Source organism: Fusarium redolens (genome assembly GCF_020744475.1).
Source record: "Fusarium redolens strain MPI-CAGE-AT-0023 chromosome Unknown BKA55scaffold_25, whole genome shotgun sequence".
Classification (NCBI taxonomy): domain Eukaryota; kingdom Fungi; phylum Ascomycota; class Sordariomycetes; order Hypocreales; family Nectriaceae; genus Fusarium; species Fusarium redolens.
Genome location: NW_025763688.1, coordinates 25,710 through 38,933, shown reverse-complemented (window position 1 = coordinate 38,933; position 13,224 = coordinate 25,710). Strand labels below are relative to the sequence as shown.

The 13,224-nt window shown below is 45.6% G+C and overlaps 6 protein-coding genes across 6 annotated transcripts; 3 read left to right on the top strand and 3 right to left on the bottom strand.

The window, feature by feature from the left end:
* Nucleotides 1–47: 47 nt before the first annotated feature.
* On the top strand, nucleotides 48–1,569 carry BKA55DRAFT_211499 (Sodium/calcium exchanger protein-domain-containing protein). Its single transcript, XM_046185161.1, has 5 exons — nucleotides 48–247; nucleotides 327–737; nucleotides 804–915; nucleotides 973–1,058; nucleotides 1,114–1,569. The coding sequence occupies exons 1-5, from the start codon at nucleotides 185–187 to the stop codon at nucleotides 1,189–1,191; spliced, it is 750 nt and encodes a 249-aa protein (XP_046042501.1). The 5' UTR covers nucleotides 48–184; the 3' UTR covers nucleotides 1,192–1,569.
* On the bottom strand, nucleotides 1,371–3,197 carry BKA55DRAFT_584064 (uncharacterized protein). Its single transcript, XM_046194267.1, is given in 4 exon segments — nucleotides 1,371–1,819; nucleotides 2,061–2,491; nucleotides 2,572–3,163; nucleotides 3,176–3,197. 3 exon segments carry the CDS (start codon nucleotides 3,118–3,120, stop codon nucleotides 1,756–1,758), a joined length of 1,044 nt encoding a protein of 347 aa, XP_046042500.1. The 5' UTR covers nucleotides 3,121–3,163; nucleotides 3,176–3,197; the 3' UTR covers nucleotides 1,371–1,755.
* Nucleotides 3,198–5,117: 1,920 nt separating this feature from the next.
* Nucleotides 5,118–6,605, bottom strand: BKA55DRAFT_584048 (uncharacterized protein). The gene has a single exon (XM_046194266.1). It carries the CDS (start codon nucleotides 6,369–6,371, stop codon nucleotides 5,373–5,375), a length of 999 nt encoding a protein of 332 aa, XP_046042499.1. The 5' UTR covers nucleotides 6,372–6,605; the 3' UTR covers nucleotides 5,118–5,372.
* Nucleotides 6,606–6,895: 290 nt separating this feature from the next.
* BKA55DRAFT_584047 (mitochondrial carrier domain-containing protein) lies at nucleotides 6,896–8,503 on the top strand. Its single transcript, XM_046194265.1, has 2 exons — nucleotides 6,896–7,583; nucleotides 7,648–8,503. The coding sequence occupies exons 1-2, from the start codon at nucleotides 7,058–7,060 to the stop codon at nucleotides 8,427–8,429; spliced, it is 1,308 nt and encodes a 435-aa protein (XP_046042498.1). The 5' UTR covers nucleotides 6,896–7,057; the 3' UTR covers nucleotides 8,430–8,503.
* Nucleotides 8,504–9,454: 951 nt separating this feature from the next.
* BKA55DRAFT_584044 (uncharacterized protein) lies at nucleotides 9,455–10,305 on the bottom strand. The gene is made up of 2 exons (XM_046194264.1): nucleotides 10,288–10,305; nucleotides 9,455–9,896 (listed from the first exon to the last, which is right to left on the bottom strand). The coding sequence occupies exons 1-2, from the start codon at nucleotides 10,292–10,294 to the stop codon at nucleotides 9,601–9,603; spliced, it is 303 nt and encodes a 100-aa protein (XP_046042497.1). The 5' UTR covers nucleotides 10,295–10,305; the 3' UTR covers nucleotides 9,455–9,600.
* A 727-nt stretch (nucleotides 10,306–11,032) lies between these two features.
* On the top strand, nucleotides 11,033–12,566 carry BKA55DRAFT_655243 (uncharacterized protein). Its single transcript, XM_046197415.1, has 2 exons — nucleotides 11,033–11,462; nucleotides 11,515–12,566. The coding sequence occupies exons 1-2, from the start codon at nucleotides 11,453–11,455 to the stop codon at nucleotides 12,339–12,341; spliced, it is 837 nt and encodes a 278-aa protein (XP_046042496.1). The 5' UTR covers nucleotides 11,033–11,452; the 3' UTR covers nucleotides 12,342–12,566.
* The last annotated feature ends 658 nt before the right edge of the window (nucleotides 12,567–13,224 follow it).

The following is a 13,224-nucleotide window of genomic DNA, read 5'->3' as shown; positions in this document are numbered from 1 at the left end:
CGTCCAGGAGCTAGGCTACGTCACGATATCTGTGCCAACAGCAGTGTTACTTGCAGTAATCAGTGAACAGTCCCGATGAGACGATATTGGAGCGGGTGTTGGATGTCGATGGTCAGGGCTCAGTAACTAGTGGCCACCTTTCTGTTGCAAAATTTATTTAATTAAATCTAAAGGTTATCTTGCGATGGCACAAACGACATGCTCCTTGTTAGCGCTGTCAGCCGCCTCAATGATCATTCCCGCCACTGTAAGCAGCCTTCTAGAGCCCAGTCCTCAGGAATTGTGATACAATAAGCATCAGGAAGAACATTAATGTCGACATGTAGCTCTACAGCATCCTCGACAGCTCGGATCAGCATGGTAAAACCGAATCCATCCTTTGGCACTCACGCGGGACGGCCATCATGCTTCTTATCCTGTACGCCCTGTATCTGTGCTTCCAGTTGCGGACGCACAAGAATCTATTCAGCGAGGGGAGTGGTGGAACTTCCTCCCTTGACGAGGGAGGGGACGACCCTGAATCAGTAATGAATCCTTGGTCTGCTGCAGCGGTACTGGTTGCCGTGACCGTTGTTATCTCCTTCTGTGCAGACTACTTGGTTGGCAGTATCGACAGCATCGCCAAAGACGCGCATACTAGCAAGAGCTTTATTGGCTTGATCCTGATCCCCATTGTCGGCAACGCAGCCGAGCACGCCACGGCGTGTGTGATGGCTGTAAGGAATAAGATGGATTTGGTGAGTGGCAACCTGCTTCCTTACTTGGTTGTTTTATTGTGATCTGACTGGTTACGTGGAAACAAGGCCACGGGTGTTGCAATCGGATCCAGCATCCAGATTGCACTGCTGGTTACGCCGTTGCTGGTTGTCTTGGGTTGGGCAATAAATGTGCCGATGGGTCTGAATTTCAATATTTGTGAGTTATCATGAGCACATAAGCAACTTTCAACACGCTTGCTGATGCTTGGGGCAGTTGAGACAGTTATCTTCGCTGTATCTGTTTTAGTCGTGGCGGCCACGGTGCAGGATGGGAAAACTAACTATTTGGAGGGAGCCATGGTGAGTTTATGTTCCCCTGTACTTCTATACCTACAGTGTACTAAGCAGGCTGCAGCTTGTGGGACTCTATATTATCATCGCTTTGACATTCTGGGCTATCCCTACTGGAGTTTTGGGAAAAGTTACGGGCTAATTGCCAGGTTGCCATTATTATGCCCTGTGCAACTCTTTTTGGCTATCTATACCTTGTTGGTCGATCTATCGGGGAGTGCGGGAGACATCCATGGGCTTCGCGAGGACTCAGTCGGCGGCTAAGGCCAGGAGGATCTGACCGACCACTTATAGGAAATTGGAGGTTAACCTCTATGCAAAGCGGGAGAACTTGCTCATCATATTCGATGACCTTATTTCAACCTACCACTGTAAATTAGGACGAATTGTGTCGGCTACTTCTTGCAAAACGTCCAGACAATCTCAACCAGACTGCTTCTCGTCCTCTTTTCATCAAAGACCTGGCCGTGGTCCAGATCTTGAAACCAGATCACATCCAATCTATCACCTTTCTGACCGAGATCCATTAAGTCCGTAGTTTCTAAGATCCAATTGTCTGACCCCAGCAAATATGCCCGTATTGCTTTGGTGTCGATCACACTATCTCTGCCGGCCAAGACCACAGTCACGGGATGATCTCGGATATCCTCCTTCCACAATAAGTTATCAGCCCAGAAGAAACGGCGGAATAGCGTATGAGCTATGCCTATATCCTTGGAACCAAAGTAGGAGAGTAGATACTCATTAGGTTGACTTGGCCGTCTACATATCTAAAGCATTAGAGTTTAGCCAGTATCATCAGTCAATTTGGGGACAGAGCTGGCATACAAAATTATAGGCCACGTCAGGTAGATGAAGTAGAAAAGACACGGGGTCAATAAACAATGCAGGGCCAATATGCTGCGAGACCTCCGGGCTACGAAGGAGTTGCGCGCCAACCACGCTTCCGTATCTTTCCACCGTCAATGTCAATGGGTAAGGGAATGGAGTCACTTTAGGAGTGGTACTTACGAATGTGATACCAAGACACACTTTTCCCACCCGTGTGCGGTCAATATGCGCCGAATCTCATCGCACATTTCGTCTTTCAGCATTGCCTCGTATGTTATCCTAGAGCTTACCGACATAATTTCTATAGCGATGATGCCAACCTGCCCATCTGAAGAATTCCCGGCATCATGGGCATTGATGTCGGCTAAGAAGTTTATGTATGGGTAAAGCCCCACGCCGATGCCGTGAACGAATAGAATAGGCAGCCTTGTCTTGGACGTATGTGGACGGTGCCAGTAAGTAAGCCTGTTAGCATGGGAGGTGCAGGTCGCAAACAGAGTGAAAAGACGTAGGGGAAAGGTAGTGAGAAACTGCGAAAACGACGTGCGATGAAAGTTGAACGAGTGGTATCGTAAAGAGATAGACGCTATGGCGTCGACAACAAACACACACTAGAGGGTAGTACGAACAGAGTTAGCAACCTGGGGTATATGAGCCAGTACTTGGGCGCATAGTCATGTGAGTAACTTACTAGATACCACGTTAAGCTCCGATGCAACATCTCTACCTTCTCAAGAGTTAACCGGAGGCATTTGGCGTTTCCGCGGCCAGGCTCTAGCTTCTTGCCTAGCAGCTTCTCTATCTCTTGAGTATACTCTTCTAATTCCTCGTCGTAGGTCGAGTCATGGTCTCCTGTGTTTAAGAATGCCCACCGGAAGAAGTCCTTGACATTATCGCGCTTAATCTCGGAAACTGGCGCATTCCGGAACCATTTTCTTAGGTACTGAGCCGGGTCGGGAATATTATTGTGGCATTTTAGGAATAACTTCCGACGATCGGCGCGGCAGGGCGGGACGGGGTGTTTTGCGGCCCTCTGGTGGTATTTATTCAGCGGTAGGTAGATAGCCAAATAGAAAAGAGCCTCCAGAGAGAGCCAAGCCTGTAGTACTCGCGGGAACTGAAATGGAAGGCAGGCTAGTAGGCTGACTAATGAATAAGTAACGCTAAGTGGTGCGATAAGGTGTAAGAGAAATATGGATGCGCGAATGAAGATGTAGTCCCAGAGAGATGTTCCCGCCATGGTAGCGGAGATATATCGTTAGGCAGCGTCACCGGGAAAATGTATGTTTTAATGTTCTAGCTTAGGCGGTCACTGTTTCTATGGAGTGTAGAATTGTGATTCTTATGCTAAAAAAACATCCATATCTTAATAAGTTTTTAGCCTTATAATAGTATTATTTTTTGTTGAGTTTAGTTAAGTCGATTTGTTGGGACCTTGCACTTGACGTTACCCCACTTACAAATGCCTTGTTTAAGCACGTGCTAAACCTAGCATGTGAAAGAGATGATGAGTTTGCCGAGGACGCAGTAGCATTATCTAACTATTCTGGCTTGATCCTGACCACGGCGTGCCATCACGATAAAGGATTATCTGAGGCTGCGATGCAAGTAGATCCGTATTGCGTACGTAAGTTACGAAAAGCAATCTGGGGGTTTAAGCTGAGCCATCTCTCGGGGTATACTTGGAAGCGGGTAGAAGCTTGATCATTTATTTGCCACTGTTCATATCTCAACCCCAAGTAAGATCTGACGTGTGTTAGACTAGGTGTCTAAGAAGCAGTGTAAGTTTTATTTCAACTTTAAGCATTTCTTAAATTTCTAACCCAGGTTCCTGGCATTATTGGCAAGATGTCTCTGCTATGCATTCGAGCAGTTGGGCGGCAGGGCGTGGAGAACTACTTGGATTTTCGACACATCATTTTGAAACAGAGGGCATCAGGTGATAAAACATAAAGGAACTTGAATCTAGGATTGATTCTACGCCGGTTATGAGATCATTTACTATACGAGTGATAGTACAGCTCCCTCCATCTTGTCTCGGTGAATATATTTGAGTGCCTTGTTGATGGCCCTCCATCGGTAATGACTGTCATCATCTCTCGGAAGAACGAGACACTGAGTTGGAGCTTGGAAACATAGCCAAAGCCAGTATATTTGTAACATATAGTAGCTATGTCGTTTGTAAACATTATGACTTTGTGTAAGTTGTAGATTTTCTATTGCGATGAAAGTGCGCTAGGGTTCTCGGCATATTGAACCCTCTCATGTAACAGATGGGTATCCTCTGATGCTATTAAGTTTCTGTTTCCTAACCAGGCGGGTCGGCTACCTAAGCCATGGCGGCCCACATCTAGAAGCTATGTTCCTGCTTTGTTTCACGACGCTCGTTCTCTCGCTGGGCTTCCGTCTCTTGTTGAAGGTGACTTTGGGCAGTAAGCTTCAGCTCGCCAGTCTTCTCCTCAGCTAATAAATACTGATCGGTACTTTCATCGAGATTGCTAGAGCCTGATACTGAACATGTAGGGATCGATATATCCCGTCGAATGGGGTGTTCGCTACCAGTTGCGACAGTCCCGATATCAGAAGATCTCTAAGCTTGCATGAGGGGAAAAATCGCCCGAATCGAAATACTTCATCCTCTTCCATTGAATATTGAGTCAGCTTGATTCTTACTGGTTATAGACAGAATATATCTACTAACTTCTAACTGGTGATGAAGAAGCTTCCCTCTGCTAGGAACTATTCCATATCGATTTAAGAGACGGTTGTTGTTCCCTGTATTGAGCTCGGAGGTTTCTTGCTGGTCCATGATAATAATTTGGAACTATGGATAAGTGAGTGATTGAAAAAGGGAACAGGTTGAGGTGTATTTAATTGTCGGTTCCTATTGGCATAGTAATCCTCAAAAACATTTCGTTGAAAATAGAGGGGTCGGTGTTAGACCCAGTATTTGAGAGCAGGTGACGTAGTACGGGCATCAAGGCATGTGTCAACTACGTACGTACCATGTGTCCTATTGTGGGGTGCTAGCTCCTTTCGCACCGTTATCACCATCATCCTGATGTCAACCTACTTTATCGTCTCTTTATACTATAAGCCACATGCTAGTACGGTTCTCCGGGGGTACAGTGCTCGGGATTCAAAGATCTTCGGGTTTGCCGAAGCTTATGCTCGATTAAAGAGTTGATCTGGCTCTAATTAATAATGCGTTAATTGTTGTTCACATTGCGCATCAGTGGTAAATGGAACATTTATATTTATTCAACTTTTATTAAATCCTGAGATGACTGTTCTTCTTGAGTTTATATCTCTAAATGATTTCATCCTGGACTCTAAACACTTGAATTTAGGATTTTCAGACAGATAGTCTGGATTCTAAGGAAAGAGGGAGTCTTGGATCTCCCAATACTAATTTCAACGAGATTTTGTGATTTTTTAAGGTATAATATGAATATGTGAAGACGAAAAAGCTTCCTTAAGAGTTTTTGTCGCTTAACGTTTGCGCTTCAATCCCACGGTAACGCCAGCAGAAACTTGAATAATGCTATCTAATGCGACTGGAATCTGTAAAGACACTGGAAGTGATAAATCTGGGGGTGAAGATATCAATGTCTCAGGGAATGCGCTCACTTGTGAATTAACACAACGCACTCTCTGACCTCCCGAATGCTTGCTTGCAAGGTCAACCTGCTTGAGAGATATTTTAGTAGATAATCTCTTGTCAGGTCGTACTGTCTCGTTGAGTGTATTTTTAATCCTGTACTGAGCTCTTGTAAATGTATCGAAATCTGACATGGTCGACATGCCATCACCAGAAGTCAACACGGCTACCCCATGGCTGATGTAGGAGCTGTGTTCATGGGGTCGAGTATGCTTAATGGCCCTTTCTGAAAATGAGGAAAATGCAGCAGGACAAGTAGATTCCAAGGCTTTGTCGGACGCCAGAAGTTGGTCTTTCGCTGGAAGGCGGCCAAGCTCCATCGACGACGACACCAAGGTCTGTCTCCCGGAGCCGACCGCCTCATTCGTTTTGTGGCGCTTGCACCGTCTTTTCGGTAAAGGAGAAGTGGAAAATGCGTGAGTGGCGGCAAGGGCTGAATCTTGGCATGGCGGATGCCAAATGTGGTCGGTGGGGAGGTAAGAAGCGAAGTATCGGACGAGGGAGTCCAAAGAGTTTGTTTGGAAGAGCCGGACTGCATGTTCCCACTGAGGCATCTTGATAAGCTTTGGGTTTCCAATGATTTCAAGACTTGCGGATTCAAGAGATTTATTTAATTCGGAGAGACGTTGTTGTCTGCGATAGTTAGCTAAATAGTGAAATTCGGCTGTCGACTGCGCTTTGTAAGATATTTCGGCTATGTCACAATAAAAAGCTTCAGCATCTTGGATGGGGATCGTGTAGGTATTGTACTGGTCGTGGAGCTTGGTAAACAAATCCTCTTGTTTCATGCCGAATTTCCAGGCTGGCCATGTCCATAACGGGTCGTCCATTTTATCGATATAATCCCCTTTAGACTGATTATAATTGCGGTAGATCGAAGTTGGTGATAATTAGAAATTAGAAGTGGAATAGCAGAGGAGATGCACGCTTGGCTTTAGACGCGGATATCTCGAGGGCCCTGTATTTTGTAGCAAGCCAGCACTAGCCCTAGTGGAAGAAAAAAAAGTCTTATCGCTTGACATCTCAAAGGAAGGGGGGGTGTCGCTATAGTTGTCTCAGAGGGGTAGCATGGAGACTTACATAATAAATATGTCAGGGAGAGTAAGCATGGAAGGACAGTGGTGTATATTCTTATGGTCTGGAGCGATCGATTGCAACCTGACATCAGATGGTTGCATCCTGCTCCTCCTCTATTGCAAAACTACGTCACTGGTGGCAACATACAAGGTCAGTATCACCTGGAACCTGCTTCTTTAGTACGCACCGGCCGAGCGAAAATTACATAAGCCATGTATTTTGTGACGCTTAGTTAAATAATGTACGGTAGATACGTCTCCACTTCATATTGAACTGGTTAATGGCATGACATGTGGTGTTATCAGCTGTTCCGCTCATAACCGAAACCAAGGAGAAATCACTTCACAATAGTGAATAGGCTACAAACCGGCACTACACAGTTGGAAGTCCTTGCCTCACCGAAGGGATAGGTATAATTACATATTTTGTTGCTTTGGAAATGATACGATGCGAACTAAATGACCATCTGCACCACGACTTCACATTGTGTTCACTCTCACAAGCCATAATGCCTTCCAAGCGCCACGAGCCATCCTCTGGTAGTTCACAGAGCGCCGAAAAGGGACGTATCAGTATTCATGAGCACGATAAACGTCCACATGAACCAGCTCCTCGCCTTTCCCACCTGGAACACCTGACAGTCCGTGTCTCCGATAACTCGATTCGAAGTCTTGCCGGAGCCACCAGTGCGATAGCCTCTAGCATCGTAACAAGTCCTCTGGACGTTATGAAAATCAAACTACAAGGAAGAGGTGGACTCCAACTGTGGACGCTTGACCCTGTCAGAAAGCGACGTTCATTCCAAGAGAGAGGGCTCATAGGCACTGGGCGAGCAATATGGCATGAAGGCGGATTTATTGGCATGTACCAAGGACTCGGACCGACCATGCTAGCAAATATTCCTAGGGGGGCCATATATTTCACAGTATATCATAAGATTAATGATTCGCTAAAGAAAGTATTCAGTAAGTCACCTTTGTTATCCATTCTATCAAAACTATCGCGGGTAGTACTAACCTCTGCCAAACGGCCAACAACAGACCTGGGTATGCTCAAGCATATCTGCAGTTACTGGAAGTACCTTTTCTATATTATTCACGAATCCATTATGGGTTATCAAAACCAGACTCATATCTCAGTCAAGTAAATCCACGAAGAATACTCCGAGAGAATACAAGTCTGCCATAGACGTAGCTCAGAAGATGTATTGCCGAGAAGGCGCCGCTTCATTCTATTCAGGACTAACTCCAGCTCTGCTTGGGGTGACACACTTAGCCGTACAGTTTCCATTATATGAGCAGTTTAAGATATACTTGACTGGATCAGGGCTTGGGAATTGGCATGAAGGCCAGGAATGGCTCCAGATCCTAGGGGTACTCACAGCTAGCGTGGCAAGCAAAGCGTGTGCAACTATAGCCACATATCCACACGAAGTTGTTCGAACAAGATTACAAACGCAGCAGAAAGTATACCCTTCATCGCCAATTGAACACGCAAGAGCAAGGGATGGCGGAGGCCTATTGATGCGTGGGAGTAGCTCACAAAGCGAAAAGGTGTGCAATGCAGGGAAAATATGGGAGAGATTTCCCCGACTAAATCGGGGTATTATGAGCACGCTCGAAACGATCTTGCGGGAAGAAGGCTGGCGTGCCTTATACTCTGGTATGGGCACTAGCTTAATCGGGGCTATACCAGCCTCTGCTATGACAATGCTGGTGTATGAGGTAGTGGTGTGGCAGGTTAAGAAGTCAAGGACGCAGGGCAAAGGAAAGCTCGAAATGCAGGATATAACAGAAACTTGGTGTCTATAGCCCGTATAACTTTCCAGCATATCGTCGGCACAAAGGGCGGATACTATCGAGCATAACTATAATTAAACAACGACTATGCCTAGGCAGGTCTTACACAACCCATACAATCTCAAATCTCGTTATTAAAGACTGGGGGTGGGGGCAGAGCCGTGTAGGCTATACGGGGGAAAATATGTAATCTTAAGATGGACTGAAAAGTAGGATTGAGAGTATTTATTTATTATTTAAGTTAATTAACTCATATCTATTGAGAGCTGCGGAACTGCTGCTAGTTTGAAACTTAGATGACTGTCTTTGATATCGTTAAAAGTGACTGGGGGTGTAAAGCCGGAGCAATGATTGGTGAGTCCTAATCGGTTGTCGTTGGTCCGTACATTTCTGTGCATCCAGGCCGTGGTCAATAGCGGACAGGTCCTGTCCCAGATTTCACATTTAGTATGGCTCCCTCCGCTATCGGTTTACTAGGGCGATCAATGATTGCGGGACTGGCACCATTGGAAGGGGAATGGGAAACAGAGCTTGGAGTATGAAGGGTGTGGGGTTCATGTTTAGAAGTACGTCACGCGCACTGGCTGCTGATCGTGTCGCGCTGACAGTCTTGCGACGATTGCAATAATATGGACGCAGCTCAAACTCAAAGTTCGACACCATTTCCTGCTCACTGCTTACATGTAAGCAATAGCAAGTTACTGAAACCTGGGAGGACAGCTACCATCCCTTTCATAGTTCTATCACTATGACTAAACGAATACCGCCTAGGCAGGATACATCGGTTAGCTGAGCATAACAAGATTTAGAGCCGTAAATAATTATAGAAATATTATAGAAATATTAACGTGGTTGATAAGCGAGTGTCCCAGACAAGCAAGTGTCCCAGACAAGCAAGTGTCCCAGTCTTATTTCCACTTTAAATTAAGTTTTTAAAAAACTCTTTAATTCCAAACTAAGCCTAAAATAGCTATAATTCTAATAGCTTATATATAAGTCTTAAAATAAGCTATATAAATTTTATTAGATTTTTAGCTATTTTATTTATAATAAAAAAATGTTATAGGGTAGGTTTTTTATAGTTATACAGTGCAGTATCACGCTCGCTTATCAAACACGTTATAGAAATATTATAGAAATATTACAAGGCAACATATATAGCTCTTTGCCAGATAGTGACGCTTCACTCTTGATTTGAGAACTCGTACATTAGAGCGATGTTCCTCAGTAGCTGGTCCCGCTCCTTAGCCATCGCCTCAAAGCCCTCCTCGAGCGACACGAAATGGTTCTTTAGCCGGCTCCGGTATCGCTTCTCAGCCAAGTTATGGTTCTCGCGTGGCTGTTTCAATGCTTCTGAGGAAGACGGCTTCTTATAAGCCATCTTCTTTGTTAACCGCTTCTTCGGCTTGTGCGACGCGGTGCGTAGATTAACACTTGGACCTCTTTGAGTACTGACGTCTGCGCTGTTGCCGCGCTGTCGCGAATTTAGTAGTGATTCTCTCTCTAGTGTTGCTGGGGAAGGCTGCTTGATGTTGTAGCTGTCCACTCCTCTCAGCTGGTCCGAGAATCGATAGAGATCGGCTGGGCAGATACCGTCGGACGCAAAAAAAGCCATCTTGATCTTGGGAAGAATTGGTAGTTGTAATGGCAAATTAAGAGGCCACTGGCTCCCTTTGCCAGTTGTCCGAAATCGTGGGATCTTGTGGGTTCGGGTGAAGGTGTTTTTGATCAAATATTTGATGGGTTTTCAAAGTTGAAATGATGGGGAAGGAAAATCGGCGGGCTAGGGCGACGAGGGAGGGTGCGGGGATAAACCTCTTCGACTGCGGTAAGCCTCCAGTGATAAACCTCAAAACAGCAGGTACCTTAGTATGCATGCTTTTTCGACGCGTTGGCAAATGCGTTTGGTATCAGATTTGAAAGGAAGAACCCTCCTGCGGTAAGTATTATTAGTTGTCTCTAAATTGGTCTAACGATAGAGAAGTTACCCGCTTGAGATTTAACCACACGTTGAAGGGTACTTGTAAATAGCAATTAAAATGGGCCGAGGCCGTGGGTTTGTCTCATTCTGGACTGGCAGCTCTGAAGACCCCAATTTTAAATCATCCAGTATCAGCGGCATATCCCATCAGACCCGTCATCCTTTTCGTTGCAGGCATTCGATTTATTTGCCGTTGACCGACTTAAAGTATTCAATTGGGGAACTCCAGCACTCGGAAGCCCGTTGATGGGATGGCTTGCTTAAACCAATGACACTTATGTCTCGGGCACCACCTGATCGGCAATTAGCCTTAAGCCTGGGCTTACGGAGCCTCCGTAATGGTTTGATTGGCCAACGCAGCTGCCCAGACGAACTCTCTCATTCTCTTCCTCATATTCCGGGTGCGACGCTCGAGGTTTGCAGATTGAGTTAAGACGCGGCGCGTCATTGCGAGTCATAGCCCTCGCTTCATCTTGCTTTCCAGTTTCCAGTGGCCAATCACAGCGACCAGATTCGCTCCGAGGACTCCTGTCCAATCAAAGTATGGAGAGGGGGTTGTATTCTGGCGAGACATGCAGCGTTGAGCCCCCACTATAATAACCCACCAGTTATTGACTTAAAACTCAGATCTGCAGGCTGCACGCACCCTTTGACATTTCGGGATGTATAAAGACATGTGTTCCGGAAACTTAAGGGTCTTAGCCGGCAAACCAACCGCTCATTGGTGCCCTCTCTGGGTCGCCTCCTCAATCCGGGCCGCGCATTTCAGGGGCCTTGATGCTACCCATACACACCCAGGCGTCACTGAGTTGCCACTGGGTTGCGCCTTAGGCTTGGAGCGGTTGGGGCTGGAGGCAATCCAGAAGCAATAGGACGTCCGTTCCACCCACATCAACCTCCCGCAAAACTCGTCTCAAACCCAAGGTCTTGACTTTACCAAGTTACAAAAAGTTTCTAGACGCCAACCTCTACACTTATCGATTCATTCAGCAAGCCACTGATAGCCATCTATAGAGAGCATCGTTACGCCATTGTTCCTACCCTCGGCAGATATATGAGCCATAGTAGGTTTATTTTTGCAACCATGCCTGACCAGTATGAGCTGATATTCTAAAGCAGATGCTCATACGAACTCCCTTCCGTACATGGAAGGGGTGAGAATGCTCGTCGGCTACACCCCAGACGAGGCTATTGGAGACGATCTCACCGTATACGGCGCGGCCATTCCGTCCTACCCACAATGGGAGCTCTCGGAGTCTATGAACCCGCCAGCCTTTCTGGGTGCTTTCCACAATGAAGTCGGCATCACTACCCTATCCAGACAAGACTACGTTCCCCAAGACCAATTGTTATTCTACGGGGAATCTAGTTCGGGAGACCATTGGGTCAATATATACTCCACCGTCAAGAACCAGACTCTATCACACGATCGCCTGGTAACGGTTGCTGACGAACCACTGTCAACCTTGACTCCTTCGCTGCAGTCATCACAAGAGTTACCCAATAAGCCCGGTCGTAAGAGGAAGACGCAGCTCAGTGGACGCGCAGCTTCAGAATCCGCTAGACGCAATGCCAAAGGAGACAATAACACAGATGATCAGAGGAGGAGAGGGATTGTTGCTGACGGAAATGGGATCAACGTCAGCAGCGGCATGACTAATCGCAAACAACATATAAAACATAAGCGAATTCAAGAGAGAAACCGCATCGCTGCCGACAAATGTCGCATGAGAAAGAGGGAGCATTTTTCGAGACTCCAGTTCGATGAACAAGCTACAGAGCAACGCCATAGAGAGCTGTCTAGCTGCATGAATGACCTGAATGAAGAGATTTTATATCTCAAGATGCAACTTTTGCAGCACACCAGTTGCAACTGCACCTTAATACAGCATTACATTAAAAATGAGGCACAACGCTATACTGACGCTCTGGGGCTGAGGTGACCACACTACAATATATAGCCTTAATGGATTAATAAAAGGCGATGGTGTAGGTCCAGACATTACAGACGAAGATAATACCACCTACAGGAGGGTATAAGAAAACAGCTTTAGTCACTTACTTAAAAGTCAAGGGATTTCTTGTACAGTTAAGGTTAACGTACATGATAAGCTTATGTCACAGACAAGCATGTGTTACAAAATCCCTCATTCTCTTCTCTTTACATTTGATCAATTGATTCTCAACCATTAAGGATGTCCCAGTCAAATGATGAAGCAAATATTTTCTTACCCTGCAAACCCTTTAAAATGATCCAAAATTAAGCATCCGAAGCGCCGCATCAATCAATTCAAATCAGATATGGAATTTTGTCAGATCAATCAATTCAAATACAACGCCTGTACATCTGACATATGTGAATGGAGAGCAGCTACCCTAGATACGCCGGATTATCTGTATATTCCGGCTCCGGAAAACGTGACTCTCCCTAGGAAGCCACGATGTTATAGAGGTCAGCCAAGCTGATTGGTCCTGGACCCTTGCCTGCCGGGGTCTTAGGTAGAGGCAAATACGAAGGCAGGTTACCCCTTTTTTCTACCTCTCGCTCTAATACGATATAGATTTAGCTAGAGGAATAAAGCAAGCCTTGGGTTATTAGGAACGCATCTTAGCTATTTAGTTTCAAGCTATTTATATATTCTACTAACTATAATCTATAATATCTAAAACTGCTTTAAAAGGCAGTATTATTAGCAGCCTATTGCTATTACTACTACCTATATTTCCTTATCTTAGGTCTTGACTTAAGAGTATTGCCAAGCAGTATACTATAGCTTTAGCTCTGGCCTCGACTACTGATTCTTCTATTAATAACCTTTATAAGAT